This window comes from Lytechinus variegatus, chromosome 14 (assembly GCF_018143015.1).
Source record: "Lytechinus variegatus isolate NC3 chromosome 14, Lvar_3.0, whole genome shotgun sequence".
Classification (NCBI taxonomy): domain Eukaryota; kingdom Metazoa; phylum Echinodermata; class Echinoidea; order Temnopleuroida; family Toxopneustidae; genus Lytechinus; species Lytechinus variegatus.
In genome coordinates, this window is record NC_054753.1 from 21,534,562 (window position 1) to 21,554,795 (window position 20,234).

The 20,234-nt window shown below is 37.5% G+C and overlaps 2 protein-coding genes across 2 annotated transcripts in view; one reads left to right on the plus strand and one right to left on the minus strand.

Moving 5' to 3' along the window:
* The window catches only part of LOC121428121 (mesenchyme-specific cell surface glycoprotein-like), a 19,480-nt gene extending 7,899 nt beyond the window's left edge, over positions 1 to 11,581 (plus strand). The window contains exons 5-12 of the mRNA XM_041624712.1: positions 869 to 1,013; positions 2,013 to 2,127; positions 3,325 to 3,501; positions 6,882 to 6,947; positions 7,847 to 8,100; positions 8,532 to 8,746; positions 9,175 to 9,287; positions 10,187 to 11,581. Coding sequence (XP_041480646.1) covers positions 869 to 1,013; positions 2,013 to 2,127; positions 3,325 to 3,501; positions 6,882 to 6,947; positions 7,847 to 8,100; positions 8,532 to 8,746; positions 9,175 to 9,287; positions 10,187 to 10,281 — 1,180 coding nt within the window. The 3' untranslated portion in view covers positions 10,282 to 11,581. The remainder of the gene's footprint in view (positions 1 to 868; positions 1,014 to 2,012; positions 2,128 to 3,324; positions 3,502 to 6,881; positions 6,948 to 7,846; positions 8,101 to 8,531; positions 8,747 to 9,174; positions 9,288 to 10,186) is intronic.
* A 3,723-nt stretch (positions 11,582 to 15,304) lies between these two features.
* Positions 15,305 to 17,294, minus strand: LOC121427788 (alpha-(1,3)-fucosyltransferase 4-like). Its single transcript, XM_041624349.1, has one exon. It carries the CDS (start codon positions 17,116 to 17,118, stop codon positions 15,706 to 15,708), a length of 1,413 nt encoding a protein of 470 aa, XP_041480283.1. The 5' UTR covers positions 17,119 to 17,294; the 3' UTR covers positions 15,305 to 15,705.
* Positions 17,295 to 20,234: the final 2,940 nt, after the last annotated feature.

The following is a 20,234-nucleotide window of genomic DNA, read 5'->3' on the forward strand; positions in this document are numbered from 1 at the left end:
TCAGTACGCTAAATAGCTTGCATGAATCACGTCTCAACTGAGATTAATTTGGTTTTAGACTAAATTTTTACTATCAATTTCTTTAAAAAAATCAATTTCATTATTCTATATATCTAACATTATCAAACACACATGAAATTAATCAAAAATTGATCTTATATAATAACAATGATAATAATTCGAATTTTAATTCGAATTCTTAAACAAATTTTGATATTGATTAAAGATCACATCTTCGATTAATTTATTGAAGTTTTAAAACATTTGATACGAATTTAGCTGTCAAATTGACTGCAAACGTCCTATGATGTCGAAATTGATTATGAAATAATTCTTAATCGATTTTAAATAATCTAAATGGACTTCAGTCCCTTTCTGTATATGAAAAACAAATCTAAGTCTTCATATCCATTTTAGGCGTTATTGGACTGTTTATAATATTTAGATATGGGGTGATAGAATATTCTTTGTTGCACCCCGTCTCTGGAACACTCTCCGATGTAATTCAATTCTCATCTTTCCTTCAATTACTCTAAAGAAACTTGAAAACCTATCGTATGTCCTTTCACAAATAATTGTATTAAAATTTGCATCTTGTTGTTTTTCAATTTTCTTTATTTGAGTTGTTAGGTGCCTTGAACATTCCATGGAAGGGATATGAGAAAATTGAAAAAAATAATTATTATATTAAAAACAAAATCTCGCAAGTATGATCCATTGATTTTCATTTACAAACATCTCCCTCTCACGTCCCTGATTTAACCAGCTGGTCAATGCAACCAGGGACGTGTCCCTGATGCAACCATCGAACATCTCAATACTTGCTTTAAATTGTATATTTTATTCGTGATGAAAATGCATTTTACAGAAAACAAAAATATATGGACCTCGGCGTGCGTTTCCCGTACCATGGTCGCTATACGAACTACTCCGAGCAGACTCTTTCGCAGAGCGTGGAGCCCGAGTACATTGCCATTAACCCTCGTGATAATGTTGCATATATCAACCTGCAGGTATGTTCACATATTCGCAATTTGATTTCTTATTCGAAGATTAACAGCAGGATTGTATTTCTCCTTGTATATGCTATTGCGCTTTATGCCATTTTATATTCATAATTTGTACTCTCTTATAAATTGTAAGTTTTATAAATTACGTATTAATCTTACTTATTTTGATATCAGTCACATATTTTTAAAGTTATTTCCTTTATCTCTATGATATCCTTTGTATTTTAAACTGTCTTTTGATGTTAATCTAGGTTTTTAATTTTTGTTTCAATTCATTTAATGTGATAGCATCGATTTGTTATGTTGTTTGTGTACTGCATATTGCTTTATATAACTTGTATTTCATTTATTTTTGTAAATCTTTCTGTCTACAGGGCTCTTTTGTAAAGCAGGCCTAAAAAACTGAATAAAAAAATAATAACGAATTCAACTAATGCTCTATTTTTATTTTCACCAGAATTAACAAATTCAGATTTTGAATCTTGACAAAAGTATTTTTTAATGCCCAGACTTTATCTCTACTTCGGCGCTACTGTACATTTAGATGATAATATAACATTAAATATTGATGTTGCATTTTTCTTAAAACTGAAGAATACACCAAAAAAGATGGAAACAACATACATCATGCAATATTTGATAAATATTATCATAAACAGAAACCAATTAATTTTACTGGCATTTCTTCGTATGATGTAAACTATGTGCATATTTATACTATATGTAGCCTAATATAATACTTTTTAAATTTTCGAACACAATAAAATGTAAATGAAGTATATAATAAGTATAATATTAAAAAATGTAGAGAGAGGGTTTATTACAATGTTCATAATATCTTCACACGTAATGTTTATCAAATGGTATGAAACAGAAAAATGGTAGTGAAATCTAAACGTTTATTCTTATAAAATAATGGATACACCCATTTCAATAAAGATTTTATATTAAAAATGTTATTATTATTACCATTATTATTTCTTTTCATCAATATTTATTTAGGAAAACAATGCGATTGCGCTTTTGGATCTTGACACCGAATCGATTGCAGAGATTGTTCCCCTTGGTAACAAGAGCTGGTTGAACCTCATGCTAGACACCACCGATAGAGATGACGGTACGTGCATGAACCCTCTTACACAAAAAATTGTATCAAGTACGGTGTTGACCTTTTAGTGTCGGTGTTAGGTCAATTTTTACACGATTATAACACCAAACATAAAATGAAGATGGTCCTGAAAAGTAAGTCACTGGTTGTTGAGGTGTTAATAATGTAAACTGGATCAGTTTTGCAAACTCTGAATAAGTTTTGGAGCCAGGGGAAGCAGCAATCCAAATTTCAACACCAACACCGAGGCCAACACCGGACTTGAAATCACCCATTTATAAGATTGCTCCTCCAAAAGGGAAGCGAATTGGCTTATGCTATGCGTGGTTCCTCATTGTTAGTTTATATAGCTGGTCTTTAATAACATATACATTTTGGGATAATTAAAGGGGAAGTTCACTCTTATAGGAAAAGTCTGTTGTAAAAATAGCAGAAAAATAACGAAAAATATTGGTGAAGGTTTGAGGAAATTCCTTTCAATATTAAGAAAGTCATTATAGTTTTAAGATTTGGATTTGACAACTACACAAAGGAAAAGAAAAAGAAAGAAAATAGAAGAGAAATGGGTGAAATATGGTATCATTATCTCAATATTAAGTCAAAAGAATGAGATTTTATATCAAAAAGCTAAGATTTTCGCTCGCTCGCAACTTTACTTTTTAAAGTAAATTATTACAACATTCATCACAAAATCAGAGTCATTGATAACAAAAGTCTTTGAAATAATACTGAATCATATTAACTCATATTTTAGGTTGGCTTGGCTCGAATCAAGGATAAATTGTCTCATACCGGAACTTAATTGTTTGAAGTCCAAAGCTAAATTTTTGTTTAGATAATAACTAGGTCATCGGCTGTTGAATCATATGAAAAGGGATTAGTCCAGATGATATCTTGAAACAAACATGATTTTTGCATTAGCTTGAAACCCTTCTATACGTTTGGTTAAGGGAAAGTTGTGAATGTTTTATAGGCATAAATTAATGACTCCCGTCGAAAGTCGAAATAAATTTCCCTGTCCATTGCCTTCATGTCCCCTCCCCGTCCACTTTAATACAACACACACACCCACACATTCACCAAAGTCATTAAACACTGTATAATTTAAACCTCTTAACGTGTTTCAAATAATACTTGAAAAGTATTTGGTGTAAATAGTTTTTACCAGGTTTTAATGCAGGTTTTTATTGATCTTTGAATGGACAGCTATCAATCTACAGACCGGTTTCGACATAAGGAGTTTCTACATGCCGGATGCTATCAAGTACTTCGAGATCGACGGCGTCGGCTACCTCGCCACAGCCGATGAGGGCAGCGACCTCGATTATAAATTCGACGGCAGTTACTGGAGTGATGCAAAACGAGGATATAAGTTGATCAAAGGTAAGCGATTGAGATTTAGGTAACATGACCCACTTGTATAGATATTGTCACAAAGTAAAAATGCTGTTTAATTTTTTTGTACAACGCTGTTTAGTCTATCTATGAGCCCTCGAAGAAGTTCACTTTGAACAGTTTAAACAAACTTAGATCTTAATGTAAGTATTGTTACTAAAGTGTTGGAGCGTTGTGTTGTGGCCCAGTGGATTAGTCTCAGGACTTTGAAACAGAGGGTCGTGGGTTCACATCTTAATCTTTCTTCAGCAAGAAATTGATCCCCATTGTGCTGCACTCAACCCAGGTGAGGTGAATGGGTACCTGACAGGAATTTATTCCTTGAAATGCCGAGCGCGTGAAAGTTGCTTGAGCTACAGCCAGGGTAATAATATCCAATTCGTTTGGAAGCGCATAGAGACGTTATTCATAATGTGTTATGCGCTATACAAGAACGGAATATTATTATTATCATTATCATTGATTTACAACAAAATTAACCATGGTTGATTAATCCGTTTAACATGCTACTGTAAGGTGAAAAGCGTTGTTTTGTGACAGCATTTTACTTTGTGCTATAATGGCAACTTTTCCATTTGATTGCTTCCATCGAATTCTTGGTTCAGGAGAGCGTTTCATAAACATATTTTCATCTGACAATCTTAACAATTTTGTTTGATTTCGATTGGCCAAGAATTATATTTCCTATGGTAACCTGTCGAATAAAATAGGACTTATCTGATAAAGCGTCCTCTCCCCAGGTTGGCTTCTCAGCACCGTTGCCTTAGCAGTCAACCATGTTAACAATGTTAACAATGAAGGCTAGATTCACCATAATGGTGACTTTTATCCAAAGGACCTCATGCGGTTCAGAGGACCGGCGGGAGTGGTTTAATCTCTTTGTTCATCTCACACGTATTATACTTAAACTGTATCCCCAATTAATGGAACATTTATATTATTGATTTATTGAATAAGAAATGCAGAAACATGTACATACTTATGCATTAGAAAATGTACAGAGAAGGGGCACTAAATTGGCACCTGTTGCAAAAAAATCCTTCCATACGAACAAAGATTGATCCAACTGAAACTCTCTACATTGACATACCGCCGTGCGCGAGGGGATAAGATTGAAACTTACAAGTTATTTCTTAGATATGACCATTAGGTAGTGCCAGATTTGGGTCAGGTTAATGGGCCTACCAGAGGTCATGATAATTTTTTATTAATTCCAAGATCAGTCACTGAAAAACATAAGAAATCTTTTTACATGAGAATGAGAAAACCATGGAATAGTCTTAGTAATGAATTGGTAAATGCACCCACTGTCCACAGCTTCGAGAACGGACTGGACAAGTATTGGAGAAGTGAACCAGTGAAGTTCAAGTTCGACGCTGACCTACCAGGACATGATCCGGCCAACCTAAAGAGGAGAAAGAATTTGGAACTGAATACGGAGTCATTAAGATTTCGTTCAGTACACTCCCTCAGTATCCCTAAGTCCTAAGTATAACTGTTGTGGTTGACATGGTTGAGTAGGTGAGTCCCCGGACTTTGAAGCACAATGTCCGGGCCGTTCAATTCCCATCGCGGCAGTTAATAATAATAATAATAATAATAGGCATTTATATAGCGCCATCTATCTAGAAATAATCTATTCCGAGCACTGATCTCTCCCACTGAGAGAGATCAGTGATTCCGAGGCGCGTTGTTATTATTACCCCGGCTTTAGCTTGAGCTGCCTCTCAGCGCTCATGCATTCAAGGAATTAATCCTACCGGGTACCCATTCACCTCACCTGGGTCGAGTGCAGCACAATTAGTAGTGCTGCACTAGTTAGTAGCCTCTTTTGGCAAGGCGTTTATTTACATTTCACACTCTCCACCCCGGTTTAGTAAATGGGTACCCGGTAGGAACACCTGATCGGGTTGTCCGTGCAAAAGCCCTTTTTCTGACTTATGATCTTATGATTTTCATTACAGATCGAGCATACTGATCTTAACCAAATAGGAGTAATGCCGAAAATTTGTTAAACAAATTATAATTTCCTTCTATAAAAGCCTCTTAATTTACTATCCATTCATTCATTCAATTTTTCCAACAAAATTCAGAAGCAATAATTACAATAAATAAAATATAACATCAGAAAATACAAATGACATAAATATTCAAATAAACCAAATATAAACAATATGCACCTGATACAGAAGATAATATATCAAAAAATGTTGGAAAAACGGAGTGGTCCACTGAAAAGCAAAGCTTGTAAAGTGTGGACCACTCAAGACGAAAAAAATAGATATCTACAGCGGACGGCATTTGAATACAAATGAGTCAGAAAGAAGAGGATCGAGGGTACATGTATTTGAATTCCAGTTCATCGTGGCTTAACCGTGAACCAAAATAGCCTGGTGGTTGAGTCGCTGCCCGGAAAGCAGTAGATGGCAGGTTCGAATCCCACTGGTTCCATTTTTTTCTGACTTATGATTTTCATTACAGATCGAGCATACTGATGTTATGATTTTCATTACAGATCGAGCGTACTGATCTTAACCAAATAGGAGTAATGCCGAAAATTTGTTAAACAAGTAATAAATAAAAAAAGGAGCTTCCAACACACTCCTTGGTAATACTTTATCGATAAAGGGTTTGTATCCCCATTGGGGTATTTATAGTCCATCAAAGGGAAATTTGTTCACATGTGACATTACATATCCTTGTCGCATTGCCAATGGGAGGATCTCCATGGCATTAATGATTTGCAATGTACAAATGCTCATAACTTTCTCATTATTTATCAAATTTTTCTCAAACTTTCTTTGTTCTTATTCTTTGATTTTTCTGTTTTGACACAAGCCTACTTGTTCCAAACGTTTCATTCCCCTTTAAGAGTTATCGGAATTACAATGGAAACCTTGATTACGAATATACCGAGTCATCATGCACTGCAAAAACTCTGGTGTTGATTTAACACCGGCCCAAAATCGCTATATGTCCACACCAAACAAGTGTTAAACAACACCAGTTTCGTTTCGGTCCAACTCCAAATGTTTATACAACACCAATTAGTATTAAAACAGCATCGGTTTGATTCCAAACCGGTGTTGTTTCAATACTTCTCTGGTGTGGACACATATAGATTCCGGGCTGGTGTTAAATCAACACCCGAGTTATTGCAGTGTGCTACCATGTAAATGCCATAATGGGAAAGTTATACCAAAGTTTCCAATCCTTTTTTTTCAGGGGCCACAGATTTTCAAAGAAAGAATGACCCAGAACTAACTATTTTCTATATACTACCGTATATAACCCAAAACAGATTTGGAAGATTTCATAATTATATACTTTTCTTCCTCCCTGTCATTTCCTGTTTTTTTGCTGAACAGAAAAGCGACTGGCCTCGACTATGCCGCAATCCATGATCAACAACCTCAACGATTCCTTAAAACTGGGTATTTTTGCTACTTTGATTTTATCATGTTTATCATCGACTTTGCTAATTGTATTTTGTTTTCAGGCACTAGTAATGATATGATAATTCATGTTGTTCACGCATAGTTCCGCTTCACAAAGACAAATTGTCATTAGTAGCACAATATTAAGTTTACCAAGAGCCAATTAAATTGAATGATTTCAATAGCTTGAAACTGCAAATTTGTCATTATAACAAGTTTTGAAAATTCCAAGAACATAAGTCTGCCGCCACGCTTACACGTTTATTTATTTTATCTCGATATTGGAAATGCTCTTCTTTTCTATATTACCTCACTTTGTCTCAACAAATCAACATGCTAGAAATTTACCTGTCAGGAAAAGGAACGCAATTCTCCCGTTCTGAAAGAAAATGCTTGCTAACATTAGAAGCCAATGGTGAACAGGCCTTCTCTGCCCCAGAACCTTTTCTTGTGATCGATTCGCCATTACATTCATGAATATCATCAGGGACTTTCAAATCTAAATCAAATCTTAACTGTGTTATTAGTACTTGGGACTATGACACTAATGTATATGAAGGTAGATAGATAGATAGATAATAATAATATAATAATAATAATAATAACAAATTTGTATAAAGCGCTTTTCCCATGAATGGCCCAAAGCGCGTTACAACATATTAAATTAATAGATAGATAGATAGACAAACAGATAGATAACTAGATAGATAGAAAGATAGATAGACAGACAGACAGACAGATAGATAGATAGATATAGATAGATTGATGGATCAATTACCTAGCTGACAGTAGATCGGTTTAATGTGAATTGATTGATTAAAATTGATAGACTGATTAAAAAATGTTTTAAAGAGAAATATAAGAAGAGAAAGTCATCTGTCTCCCTTTTTCCCCAGGACGCCTAGAATTCAGCAAGTACGACGGTTTAAGCGCGACAGAAGAGGGAAAGATTGAAAACCTATTCTTTTTCGGTGGTCGGGGCTTCTCCATTCTTCGGGCAGACGATCTATCGCGCGTCTTCGACAGCGGAGACGAGATCGAGAGGGAGATCTCGGAGCGGTATCCACATGTTTTTAACTCGGAGACGTACCCCGACGATCCAGTCAACGAAATGCCGAGTGATCTCGCCGACAAGCGATCCGATAACCGGGTAGGTTCTGTAATTTTGTGTCGAGAAACGAAGGAATTAATATCTGAATTGATAAATGTTTATACAACGATGAACAGATATACAAGGATCAATAGTAATTATACTTGTTTATAATAGCAATTCATTTCGATGTATTCATTTCCCCAATGAGTGAAAAGAAGATATTAAAGCAGGTGGGTGTTTCTTAAAGCTGTTCGTGAGATACGAGTGACTTTACGCACGACTGGTAACCCTTTCTCATGCCAAGTGATATATGCCTATGTAATTGAGTTAGGACCTAAAAACATGTTCCAGTCGTGCGCAAAGTTGTGCGTAACTTTACGGACAGCTTTATGAAACACCCACCAGGTATACTCTCACGTTGGACTTCCCCTTTAAGCCATCTTAAAATCTTAAACAGCAAATATTCTTCTTATGTTTGGCCAAACCAGGGACCTGAATGCGAAACAATCGAAGTCGGTGTCGTCAACGGAAAGACGGTGGTCTTCGTCGGAGTCGACCGGGCATCCGTCATCGCAATCTACACCGTGACGGCAAATGGAAAGGCCAAGTTCGAGACCATGCACCGGCGCGGTGGAATGGGGAAGACCTTCGCCCAGCTGCTGGACGACAGGGATCTCGGTGACCTGGACCCGAAGGATATGGAGTGAGTTTTTGTTCGATGAACTGTATCGAATTTATTTATATATTCATTTATTTATTTATTCATTCATTTAATTTGTTGTTATTTATTTATTTTTGTCAACCATGTAAAATTCCGCCTCGTCACCCCTCTGATTTTAATCACTAGTTGCATTTGTATCATCCATCCATCTATCTATCTATCTATCCATCCACCCATCCATCCATCCATCCATCTATCTATCTATCTACCTACTTACCTATACCTACCTACTTACCTACCTATCTATCTATCTATCTATCTGTCTATCTACCTGCTTACCTATACCTACCTATCTATCTATCTATCTGCTTCCTGCAATTATTCTAGACGAAAACATTTCAAAACCCTTCCCTTTCAGTTGAAGTGTTTTTCTTTTAAAAGTATGATATATTATGAAATATTTCAAATAGGTTTGTACCAGCTGATCAGAGCATAACGGGGAAACCTTTACTGATGGTGGCTGGTTCAGCGAGTGGAACAATATCCTTATACCACGTGATTGATGATGGAGCGGCATCGGAAGGTAAGCACACCTATTAGTATACACACTGTAAAAATATCGGGTAATTCTTTTTACCACCACGAGGGTAATATTGTGTCCTACCAATTTTGGGAAGTATTTTACCCAATGCGGGAAGCATAATAGAGGTGTTTTGGCTCAATGGATAAGTCTATGGACTGTGAACCACAAGGTCCGGGGTTCAAATCCCAGCACAGCACTAGCGTCCTTTGGCAAGGCGTTTATCTACATTTGCCACTCTCGACCCAGGTGTAGTAAATGGGTACCCGGTAGGAAGGAATTCCTTGAATGTTCGAGCGTCCGAGCAGGATAGCCGTGCTAAAACCGGGGTAATAGTATATGCAGCGCTTAGAAACATTTGTATTAAGCGCAATAAAAAATGTTATTATTATTATATTGTCCAGCAAGGTTAAAACCTATGCATTAATTACTTTAGCATTGGCAAATTGTTCATCACACTGGATGAATAAAAATGCCCGATTTCGGTTGGACACATTATTATCCTCATGGAGCGTTTGTTAGAGTGTAGTTCTGTAATTTTCAGGGCTTAAACTATACTCACCACAGAGCGACACCCTGCACTCCCATGTGCCCCTGCTTTTGCCTCCACTGTACGTGTTCCGTTTTAACTTTCATCTGACGTATTCATTGTTTTTGTTTGTTCCATATCAGTTGTGCATTACTTCTGTGCGAAATAATGCTTTTTACCACCAATTTGTCAAATCAATTTCTCACTATTTCATGGAGACAATAAATGAATTTCTTACCTTATGGTCGGTTGGATGATTTATCGCTTACTTCACATGACTTTATAGACTATATTTTAAAAATGCAAAAAAAAACCAAAACATCAAAATCAAAATGTCTAAATTCATTCTATTATCTTACCCTTGCCCTCACAGAATATAACAGTGGCCGTCATCTGACATCTACGGGAGTGTTTATCACCGTGGTCATCAGCGTGACTTCCATCTTGGCGGTTGTCCTCAGAAAATAACCTGCCATTTTCCCTGTTGTCTTCAATTCTCCCTTACGCGAAGGTTGCATATCGATCGCTTGATTTAAATGGCAAATCCAGAATATTTTGTTTCCTTTCTAAGGATATTTATTCGAGAGACTGTCTCGTCACCAATCGTAATTGTTTTCCGACACGCTAAAAAAGATTGAGTAAAAATTTACCTAATATTGAGTAGAAAGGGAACAAGCATGTTTGTTGATTAATTCTGTCCCCATATTGGACAAAATGCATGTTTTATTGGTAAATTTCAACGCAGCATTGCATAAAATTTACACCGTATTTCGTATCATTAATACCCAACAAACATGCATGTTCCCATTTTACCCAATATTGGCTAAACCTTTTTAAGAATTTAAGTGACTGAATGATGATAAATAGAGCTTTCGCTCGGCGACTGACGGAGATGCAAGAACACAGTCAATGTATTGAAAATGTCGAATGGGAAAGAACAGCTGGGAGATCTTTGTCGAAAATTGATGAACGGGACCATCAACTTCGTCCTAATTTTCGGAGTTAATTGATCCCGGGGTAATTGATTGACCCCCCAATATGTCGTTTGTCCAGAGGAAATGAATAAACCGCTATTTAGATTAATATATTCTCGACAAAGACTTCTTAGTTGTTCCTTGTCATGAATGGCATTCGATAATACATTTCTCTGGTCTTGACTCATCCGTACGTAGCTGTGCGAAAACTCCCTTATATTTGTTCCAGGGACGGATGCAGGATTTTCCAAGAGGGGGAGGGGGGGGGGGGCACATTTTTCTGAGTAAAAAATTGACAAGTAAAAAAAAGGTTTTCTAACCAAAAATTAATGGTATTTCGTTCCCCCAAAATGGTCTTCACTTTAAAAGGGGTTAGGGGAGGCACACTTCTGTTTTAATGGCATTTTCACATTACAATTTTTTTTAATTTCGCTTCTCAAGGGGGGGGGGGGCTCAGCCGGCCCGTGGATCCGCCACTGATTTGCTCCAACGCATCTACCAGACTTCCCCCATTCCGATGGAACTATGTACTATAGGCCTACTCGTCCTGAATCCTAGGATAAGAGCGATTTTATCTGAAATATAAAGTATCGCATAAATCTATAGACTATTCATTAGATATTTCGTTTTGAAAAAAAGGGACAATATCCTAACATACTGAGTTGAACTGTGCAAACGTACGTTCATTTTAAACATGAAGCTGTCTGGATGATTTCTGTCTTTTTATGCTTTTTATAAACAATCTTTATATAACGTGTTGTTGCTAATTATTTCGGATATTTGTAATAAAATGTTTGAAGTTTATTAGCAAAATGTCTTTTTGGAGCAGGTTATTGGTGTGATTGTTTATACTATCTATCATTAGTGTAGGATAAATGAAGGTCGACCCTATATAGCCTTGCTACAGTCATGACAGTAGTAGTAGTTGTAGTAGTATAAGTAGTAGTAGTTGTAGTAGTAGTATAAGTAGTAGTAGTAGTAGTAAAAGAAGAAGTAGTAGTAGTAGTAGAAGTAGTAGTAGAAGTAGTAGTAGTAGTATAGTAGTAGACGAAGAAGTAGTAGTAGTAGAAGTAGTAGTAGTAGAAGTAGTAGTATTAGTAGTAGAAGTAGTAGTAGTAGTAGTAGAAATAGAAGTAGTAGTAGTAGTATTAGTAGTACTAGTAGAAGCAGTAGTAGAAGTAGTAGTAGCACCACCAGCAGCAGCAGCAGTAGTAGTAGTAGTAGAAGTAGTAGTATAGTAGTAGTAGTAGTAGTAGTAATAGTAGAGACTGGGCATTTGGTAAGGGGGGGGGGAGATGGGGCAGGTGTGACGAAATAAGGGACGAAAATTAAAGGGGCAAGAGTTATGCATAATGTAATGAAAGGTATATACACTGCAAATACTCCGGTGTTGATTTAACACCAGCCAGGAATCTATACGTCTCCACCGGAGAAGTATTGAAACAACACCAGTTTGGAATCAAACCGATGCTGTTTTGATACTAATTGGTGTTGTTTAAACACTTATCTTGTGTTAGACCAAATGAAACTGGTGTTGTTTAACACTTCTCTGGTGTGGACATATATAGAGTCCGGGCTGGTGTTAAATCAACACCAGAGTTTTTGCAGTGTAGAGAGAAAGGGAAAGAGAAATAAAGGAAGAGAAAGATTCTCGTGGTATAATTATCGAAATTCAAAATAAGTAACTGCTGCATATGTCTGGCTCTTCATGTGTTCCCAAATGAGGCCATTCCTTCGAAATAGCGTCGCGACGCTACTTCATTAACAGCCTTAATATAGACTAACATTCAAGCAATTTACAAAAGTCATTATTCTGTATCAGGGACGGATCCAGGATTTTTCTCTCTCCCACACACTCTCCTCCTCTCTTCTTCTTTTTTTTTCTCTCTCTGTCGTCCTCTGTTTCAACCTCTCAGAGAGGAAGCTAATACCGTCTATTTTCGTCAGGTTAGTTGTTTGAGCGCTGACGAGTCTGCTCCATTCACTATTCATTAAACTAACTGAACTGTAAGAAATGATTATCAAAATCCCAGTTGTATTATCAATTTCCCAGTTGTATGAAGTATATTCTATTATCGACAATGCCATATTCATCGGTTCAGTTAATTTCAATTGTCTGTTATCAGGCAAGGTAGCACAATGGGAGGTGCTTTGCAACTCACATTTGCATGTATTAGAGTACTGTGCTGAGAGCAATACTGTAGTGTTATGCGTCTATGACAAGAGGTCCCAGTTGTCTTAACCCTATCTAGGACGGGGGCCCCTCGACGATTCGCGCACTATTTTCGCCGCGCGAATTTTTTTGACCATTCCGTTCGCTGAATTTTTACTTTCAAGTCTTACACAACTTTTGAGATCAACGTGGTTTTGTGTACAAACTCAATAATGCAAATTGTGTTTTCATCCAAAAATCAGAAATGTATGATTATTTTGAGTTTTGCTGGTCTAAATGTATTCATTTTATGTTTTTTTTATCCCAGAAGAGTCCCTAACAAATTTCATAGAAAAAAGACACTGAAAAACAAAAGGTCAAAAAACAAAGAAATACATAAGAAATTGCAAAAACAATATGATACATTAGAAATTGATCTGACATCGCAATGTTGTTCATGTACACCTGCTGAGAATACCACAAGAAATTTCTATACCAAATATTAGAGCATTTGGAGCTTTATTTAGGGAGTAAGAGGAAAAAGTCTGATTTTGCATACTAATTACGTATAAAGTAGCATAATCACTTAATAGCAATTCGATGAAATAAATTACTATACAATTTTGTAGATTATGTCCTAGACAACCTGCGTGCCGATTCTCGGCGCGATCAATCTCGACAGTCGAGATCTCAAGGGGGGGGGGGTCCTGGGCGCCCCCCCCCCCCGGCCATATGAACTCACAAAATACCCCGGCCTCGATAGGGTTAAAACTCTAACCGAAATAATAATCAATGAATATTCTATGCTTTGCATGATTTGAATTGGACATTAATTTGATAAGATTTGATTAGTTACTTAGTAAGTAAATCAATTAATCAGTAAATGAATGATGTTTTAAAGGCCTAGCTCGTCTTGCAAGTTCAAATGAATAAATTTATAACTTTTGATTTTTGTAAAAGCCAAGATCGGAATTGAGCTTGCTGGTCACAAAATATGATTTTTAAATCACGAACTTAAAAAAAAAGAATAACAAGTGTTGAGAATACCACAGAGTAGACTTGATTTCATAGGTATCGTACACGGTGGTAAAGCTAAAAAGGTAAGTTCCAGTAGGAATAACAGTCATATATATGTCTAATCTTTTTTTTTTACCGAAGAATTACATGGTTTGTTGCATCGTGGTTTTATTGGTTGCGTATTCCATTTTCTAATTTAGTCAATTTTACATTGACAAAATACGTGAGAATGATACAGCTACATCAGATTTTGTTATTGGTTGGCATCTATTTCGTCAAAATATCAGTAAGAAGTGTCATCCGCTAATAAAGTTTCTTAAATATAGATTAAAAAAAGAGAAAAGGAACGTCCCAACATATTTATTAATATATTTGATTTCAGGCAAACCTTTATTAGATACTTATGTTAGATAGTTAATTTGATATCGATAAACTACATTTATAAATACATTTGTTATATATATTATATTTATTTCAAAAGTGGAATAAATAAATAAATAAATAAAATAACAATGAAAATAAATAATAGAGAGGAAACGCTTTACTAGGAATAACAATTTACGTTAAAATTAATTTTAAAGGTACACATTCAGAAATAAAGGTTCAAAATTGAACCCCGAAAGGTTGATGCAAAATCAGCATGCACCCTATGGGTTCAAAAATTGAAACCTGCGGTTGGGGTTCATTTTTGCACCTTGCGGGTTCAAAACTACACCCCTAAATTTTAAATTGAAACCCTAGGGGTGCAGTTTTGAACCCTCAGGGTGCAAAAATGAACCCCAACCGCAGGGTTCAAATTTTGAACCCATAGGGTGCTGATTTTGCATCAACCTTTCGGGATTCAATTTTAAACCTTTATTTCTTAGTGTATATATTCTCCTCGTTTCCCTATATTTGAAAGTTGTCATGCAGTCATAAACTTTGTCGAATGAGGCAGAAGCTTAGGCTCTGTCTGACCCTGTTATTCGTTTCTGCGGTACTGCTGGCATGACTGGCAGAATATGCAGGTATTCTACACAATGTTTTCCACTGAAATCAGCGGAGATCCCTGAATGTTCAGCCAGTACACACTAAGAAATAAAGGTTCAAAATTTAACCCCGAAATGTTGATGCAAATTCAGCACCCAATGGGTTCAAATTGAACCCTGCGATTGGGGTTCATTTTTGCACCCTGCGGGTTCAAAACTGCACCCCTAAATTTTAAATTGAAACCCTAGGGGTGCAGTTTTGAACCCTCAGGGTGCAAAAATTAACCCCAACCGCAGGGTTCAATTTTTGAACCCCAAATCAGGGGTTCAATTTTTGAACCCATAGGGTGCTGATTTTGCATCAACCTTTCGGGGTTCAATTTTGAATCTTTATTTCTTAGTGTGTAGCAAATTATTTGACGTCAATTTACTTCTCATCAAATGCATATGAAAATTGAATTTCAAAGATTTGGTTGGAATCCACAAGGCAGACACGGGGCAGTGATTTTTACAACGAATTTACCATCAGCCAATCATATTGAAGAATTTCAGTAGCTTTGAACTACTGTAAATTTGCTATCATAGCCAGTTTTATGAAGCAGACCCTAGGCAAGTCCACGGTCAAGATATTTTAAAAAATTGCCGACGAAATTTATCCAGCAAATGCAGGGCTATTGAACACGGTTTCCTAAACATGATAAAGTCGTCTTACTGAAGATGCTTTCTAATTGGTTTTCACTTCCATTCTGGAGACTCTTGATTTCTTGTACTGTATCTCACACTATATTCTCACACCTAAGAGTTCTTTCTGATGTTCACATGAACCAGTCCACCATTTTCTAAAATTAGGATTTCGAGCTCTCCATGAATTCTGTGGGTCCTTTCCGATCTCCACCAGCTTCTTTGTCAACTTACAGAGTCCTGAAGGTTGCATTGTTGTTTTTCTCCCTTCGCCATAAGAAACCCTTCCCAGCTTCCTCCACTCGAAATATTTGTTGTAGAGCGTCTCATTCCGATCCAATAAATTGATGTACTCCACAAATTCTTCCATCGTACTGAAGTCGTTAAGATGAATGAAAGAATCGGGCGGCGCCAACCTTTGATAATCTTCTTTTCTTGCCCCATATACGACGGGGATCATGCCATTGTCGAAGGCATTCCTCCACATTTTTTCGGTGATGTACTCAGCACATTCACTATTTTCAAGTGAAAGGTAAAACTTGTACATTCTCATCTTCGACAGGCAGATGTCCCGGTCATTCTTCGGACAATCCAACGTACCACAACGCCCGTAGGTGTGGACATTCAGATGTTGCTTCAAGGATTGGACAAACTTTGCTCGTTCCCATCCCAGCGGTTTACATCGAGATGCCATCCACATCATCAACTCTGACTTCTTAAAATTCTTTACACCACAAGGTCGATCTCGTACGAAGTATCCATACGGGTTGTAGATGTCTGACCCTGATCGGTACGTCATGCTAAGGTTGTAAGGGTTACCTGAAAATAAATCCGACGGAGGACTTAACTGTGGCTCATGAACAGGACACTCTTTGGAATACAGCATCCACATTTGTCCTGGAGGCTTCGCCCTAAGGAGATACTTCCACTCGTAGCTACCGAACGCCCCCTCCATCAATACCACTACATCCGAATCCCAGAAATCTCTCAAATCAAGACTGTATCTCACTTCTATACTGCAAGGTGTGCCCTCACAGCTAGACCTGACCCATTCCTCGTTGTTCATGTAAACCTCCTCATCGAGTGGTCTGTGGTGCTTGAGAATCCTGATGACGCAATCGTAAGAAGGATCTTGGCTTGCTTTATAAAACTTATAGAGCACACGGTTTTCAGTATACGAGGTTGAACCATTGGCATGGTTGACAACAAAGTCCGCCCCATCTGAAGAATTGCTTGAAGGTTTGCTGAACCCTTTGATGGCTCTAGATCTCTTGATCTGTCCAGCATACAAGTCGTTACGTCCATCTTCTGAGAGCAATCGCGTCGAGGAACCTAAAGCGTTTTCGCCAAGGCCATTTTGCGACTTTCTCCAGACTTTCACGGATTCATTAGCACTAAATACGAACACCATCATCAGAGATGAGCAGACGATTACACAGAAAAACATTTGGATAAAACATTCTCGCCCCATCGAAGGTTGCTCGGAGTAAAAATACCAATCAGTCACTCTCATGTCGCGTGTGTAATTTTACAGAAGACACAATCAAGAAACTGTTAGGTGCTTGGAAGTCGCAGAAGGATGGGCCAACTGTTCTTCAAAATAATATAATCATAATGGAACAATCCTACCGTTCTTCTGTTCTCGAGCTTCCAATAGACTATTCCATTTTCACCGGGTCACTTAAGTTCAACACCTACAAAGAAATTTATAAAAATAATATCAATAAATAAAAGATTACATCTGATCTTACACTATGAACTAGAAACCGTAGAATATGAAGAAAACTATGTGTCATATCCGATTTGCAAACTTTATTTATTCCGAACGAACGAGTTGTGGATATTTGAACTGAGGACAACTTATAACATTTTGGTCGTTGCAAGCGCGCCAAATGCTTTCAAAATGAGGGCCCGAAAGGGCATATCTTCCACAGAATTTTAATTGATCGTGACATCATGGCTGTGGATGTTACTTGCTCGGGTGATTTACAAGAGAAAATTAATATCTTCATCTTATGAACATGGACTTTACTTAAGGCAGGGTCGGCGGAACTTATTTTCGTTTGGGGCGTGGGGATGGGGCCAAAACAGCACAAAAAGGGGCATTTGGGTACAAACTCGTGTTAATATCTGGCCAGGTTTAGGCGTGTTGAGTGTGTGTGGGTGCGGGTGAATGCGGCGTTTACAGCGCAGGAAAGTATGTATAGGAGGTATGAGAGGACAATAATGTCCGAGAGAGGGGATGTCACAGTGGATGCATGATGCGGGTGTGAGTGTGTATGTGTTGGTGAAAAGGGTGAACTCTCTTTGGTGAGACGGTTCTTTTCTCGTCTGGTCGATGGGCCAAATCTCATCTACTTAAAACCTAAGAAAGTTATTGCCTTGGGCGCGAAATATACGCACGTTCCTCTTTTCCGTTAAAGTGTTTGGCATTATGGCCTATATATTCATATGCTAAGAAACATATGTCAATTGGACGGAGAAGAGTGTTTTAATTTTGCAACGAAACTCGTACCCTATTATCGCGTGATCACATCGATCATGTCTCTGTACGTGTTATTGTCATGTTGATAGCCCCAATGTTTAAATACAATAAAAATGATAGAGCAGACCACATCGAATATCTCTCGCATTTTTCTTCTTGATTATTCAACCAGTTACTATACATGGAAAACATGAAAAAAAATACAATATGAATAACGTCATAATCGTTCTGTTCATTGATTCCAAACAATTAAGCATGCCCACTCAATCATCATAATCATTCACAAAGGATACTGTCTGAGTTAGACTGGTCGAATTCTGTGTGTAGAGGATTTTGAATAGGCAACCTTGGTGTTGTATTTTTCGCGTCTGTGTTTCATCATGAATATTGTTACAACCGTATTAAGTGTGATTTGTAAATCGGCTTAAAATGAAGTTATTCAAATTGATGCAGAGGGTCGAGGTTCGAGCCCTGGTCACGTCCTTCGGATGGTGACGTTAAAGGTCGGTCCCAGACGTAAATAATCATATCTGATTGATACACGTCTGACAAAACTCAAATACAAACACACACACACACAGCGCATTTTGCTGTATCAATGGCGATGTCTTTACGCCAGGCAGGGTTATTCCTTTGACATGTTTGAGCAGCAGAGTTGCCCCAAGACCAGAGGCGTCGATCCTGGGGGGCAGGGGGGGGGGCGATCGCCCCACCAATGAAAATATGGGGGGGGCAAACATATCATTTTGCCCCCCAATAATTCCGGATATGCCCCCCAAAAAACAAGATTGTAATGTTCAGCAAGCGAGATTGAGATACACAACTCGTTCTTTATTTAAAATCGTGCTCAAAATGTCCGCTTTTCAGATTGGAATATAAAAATTTTCAGCTCGCGCTTCGCACTCGCATCATTTCTCTAGCAAAAACCCATACTTTTCATGATTAAATAGGTGAATGTAAATGTCCCGTTTTCAGTTCTAAGCCTCACTAAAAGAACTCCTGCTTCGATTTGCAATCATCTTTTTTTAATATATATATCTTGTTCTTATCAAAAACGTCCATTAAACTGTCATTGTTTCAGATGTGAATATCAAAATTTTCAGCTCGCGCTTCGCGCTCGCATCTATTCTTCGTTTAGATACCAATCTTAATCATTGGTACCAAAAATGCTTAGAATATCAAGCTTTCAGGTCACAATATAAAGAAATTTCAGCTCACTCTCGGCACTCATACTATCTGTGTAGTGAGATATTATATCATTCTCATGAGTTACTACAAACAGTCCTGAACACGCACGCTTTTCCTGTCAGTATAAAAAAAAATTCAGCTCGCGCTTCGCGCTCACATTAATTTTTTGGTGAGATACCGGGTGTCTGTGTGATACGTTTCTCTGTTCATGAGTCATATATATATATATATATATATGTGTGTGTGTGTGTGGGTGAGGGTGTGTGTGTGGGTGTTTTGTACGATCGACCGCCTTTGGAACGTTAATGATTTTGCCCCCCCAATCTGAAAAATGGATCGACGCCCCTGCCCAAGACAGTAAATCCCGGGCCACTTACATTGACAAAATTTAAATGTTTGATAAAGGATGTCCTTTTTGCCCTAACACTTTGTGTTTAGAGTCCGATTTGCGCGAGGTGTAGAAGGTGGGGTCGTACTAAACCAAATAAGGTAAAGCCGACGACCGAAGGACCCGTAACAATAAAACATTCCTGTACTTGTTTAGAGGTTCATTTCAGGGAATGCTTGCCAAGAGTATCGTTTTGTTTCCAATACTTGTTAAGGGTAGGGTTTCACACCCCAATACTTGTTAAGGGGTGTATTTTCAGAATATGGACATTAAGTGTTTAGGGTGCTTTTCGAGACCCCATGGTCGCGCATGGTATCCACTCGTGAATGGAAGTGGGCCCCCGGGCAGTAAATGGCAATAATATGACCTGTAATCTGAAGTCCAGCCTAACTTGGACCATGGTCTAACACTGCGCTGACATTATGCATAAAACAAATCAGTCAAATTGACTAGACCAGTAGTCAGCTGGGTGCAACTGATATGGCATTCACTGATAGTCACATTTCTGGCATAATTATATTCTAGTCAGAAATAATTCTGTTCTAGTAAAATACGACTAGAATAACAG

Bases quoted from the DNA above. Each gene is read 5' to 3' on its own strand.
- LOC121427788 (XM_041624349.1), bottom strand. From the start codon at position 17,118: ATGAGAGTGACTGATTGGTATTTTTACTCCGAGCAACCTTCGATGGGG.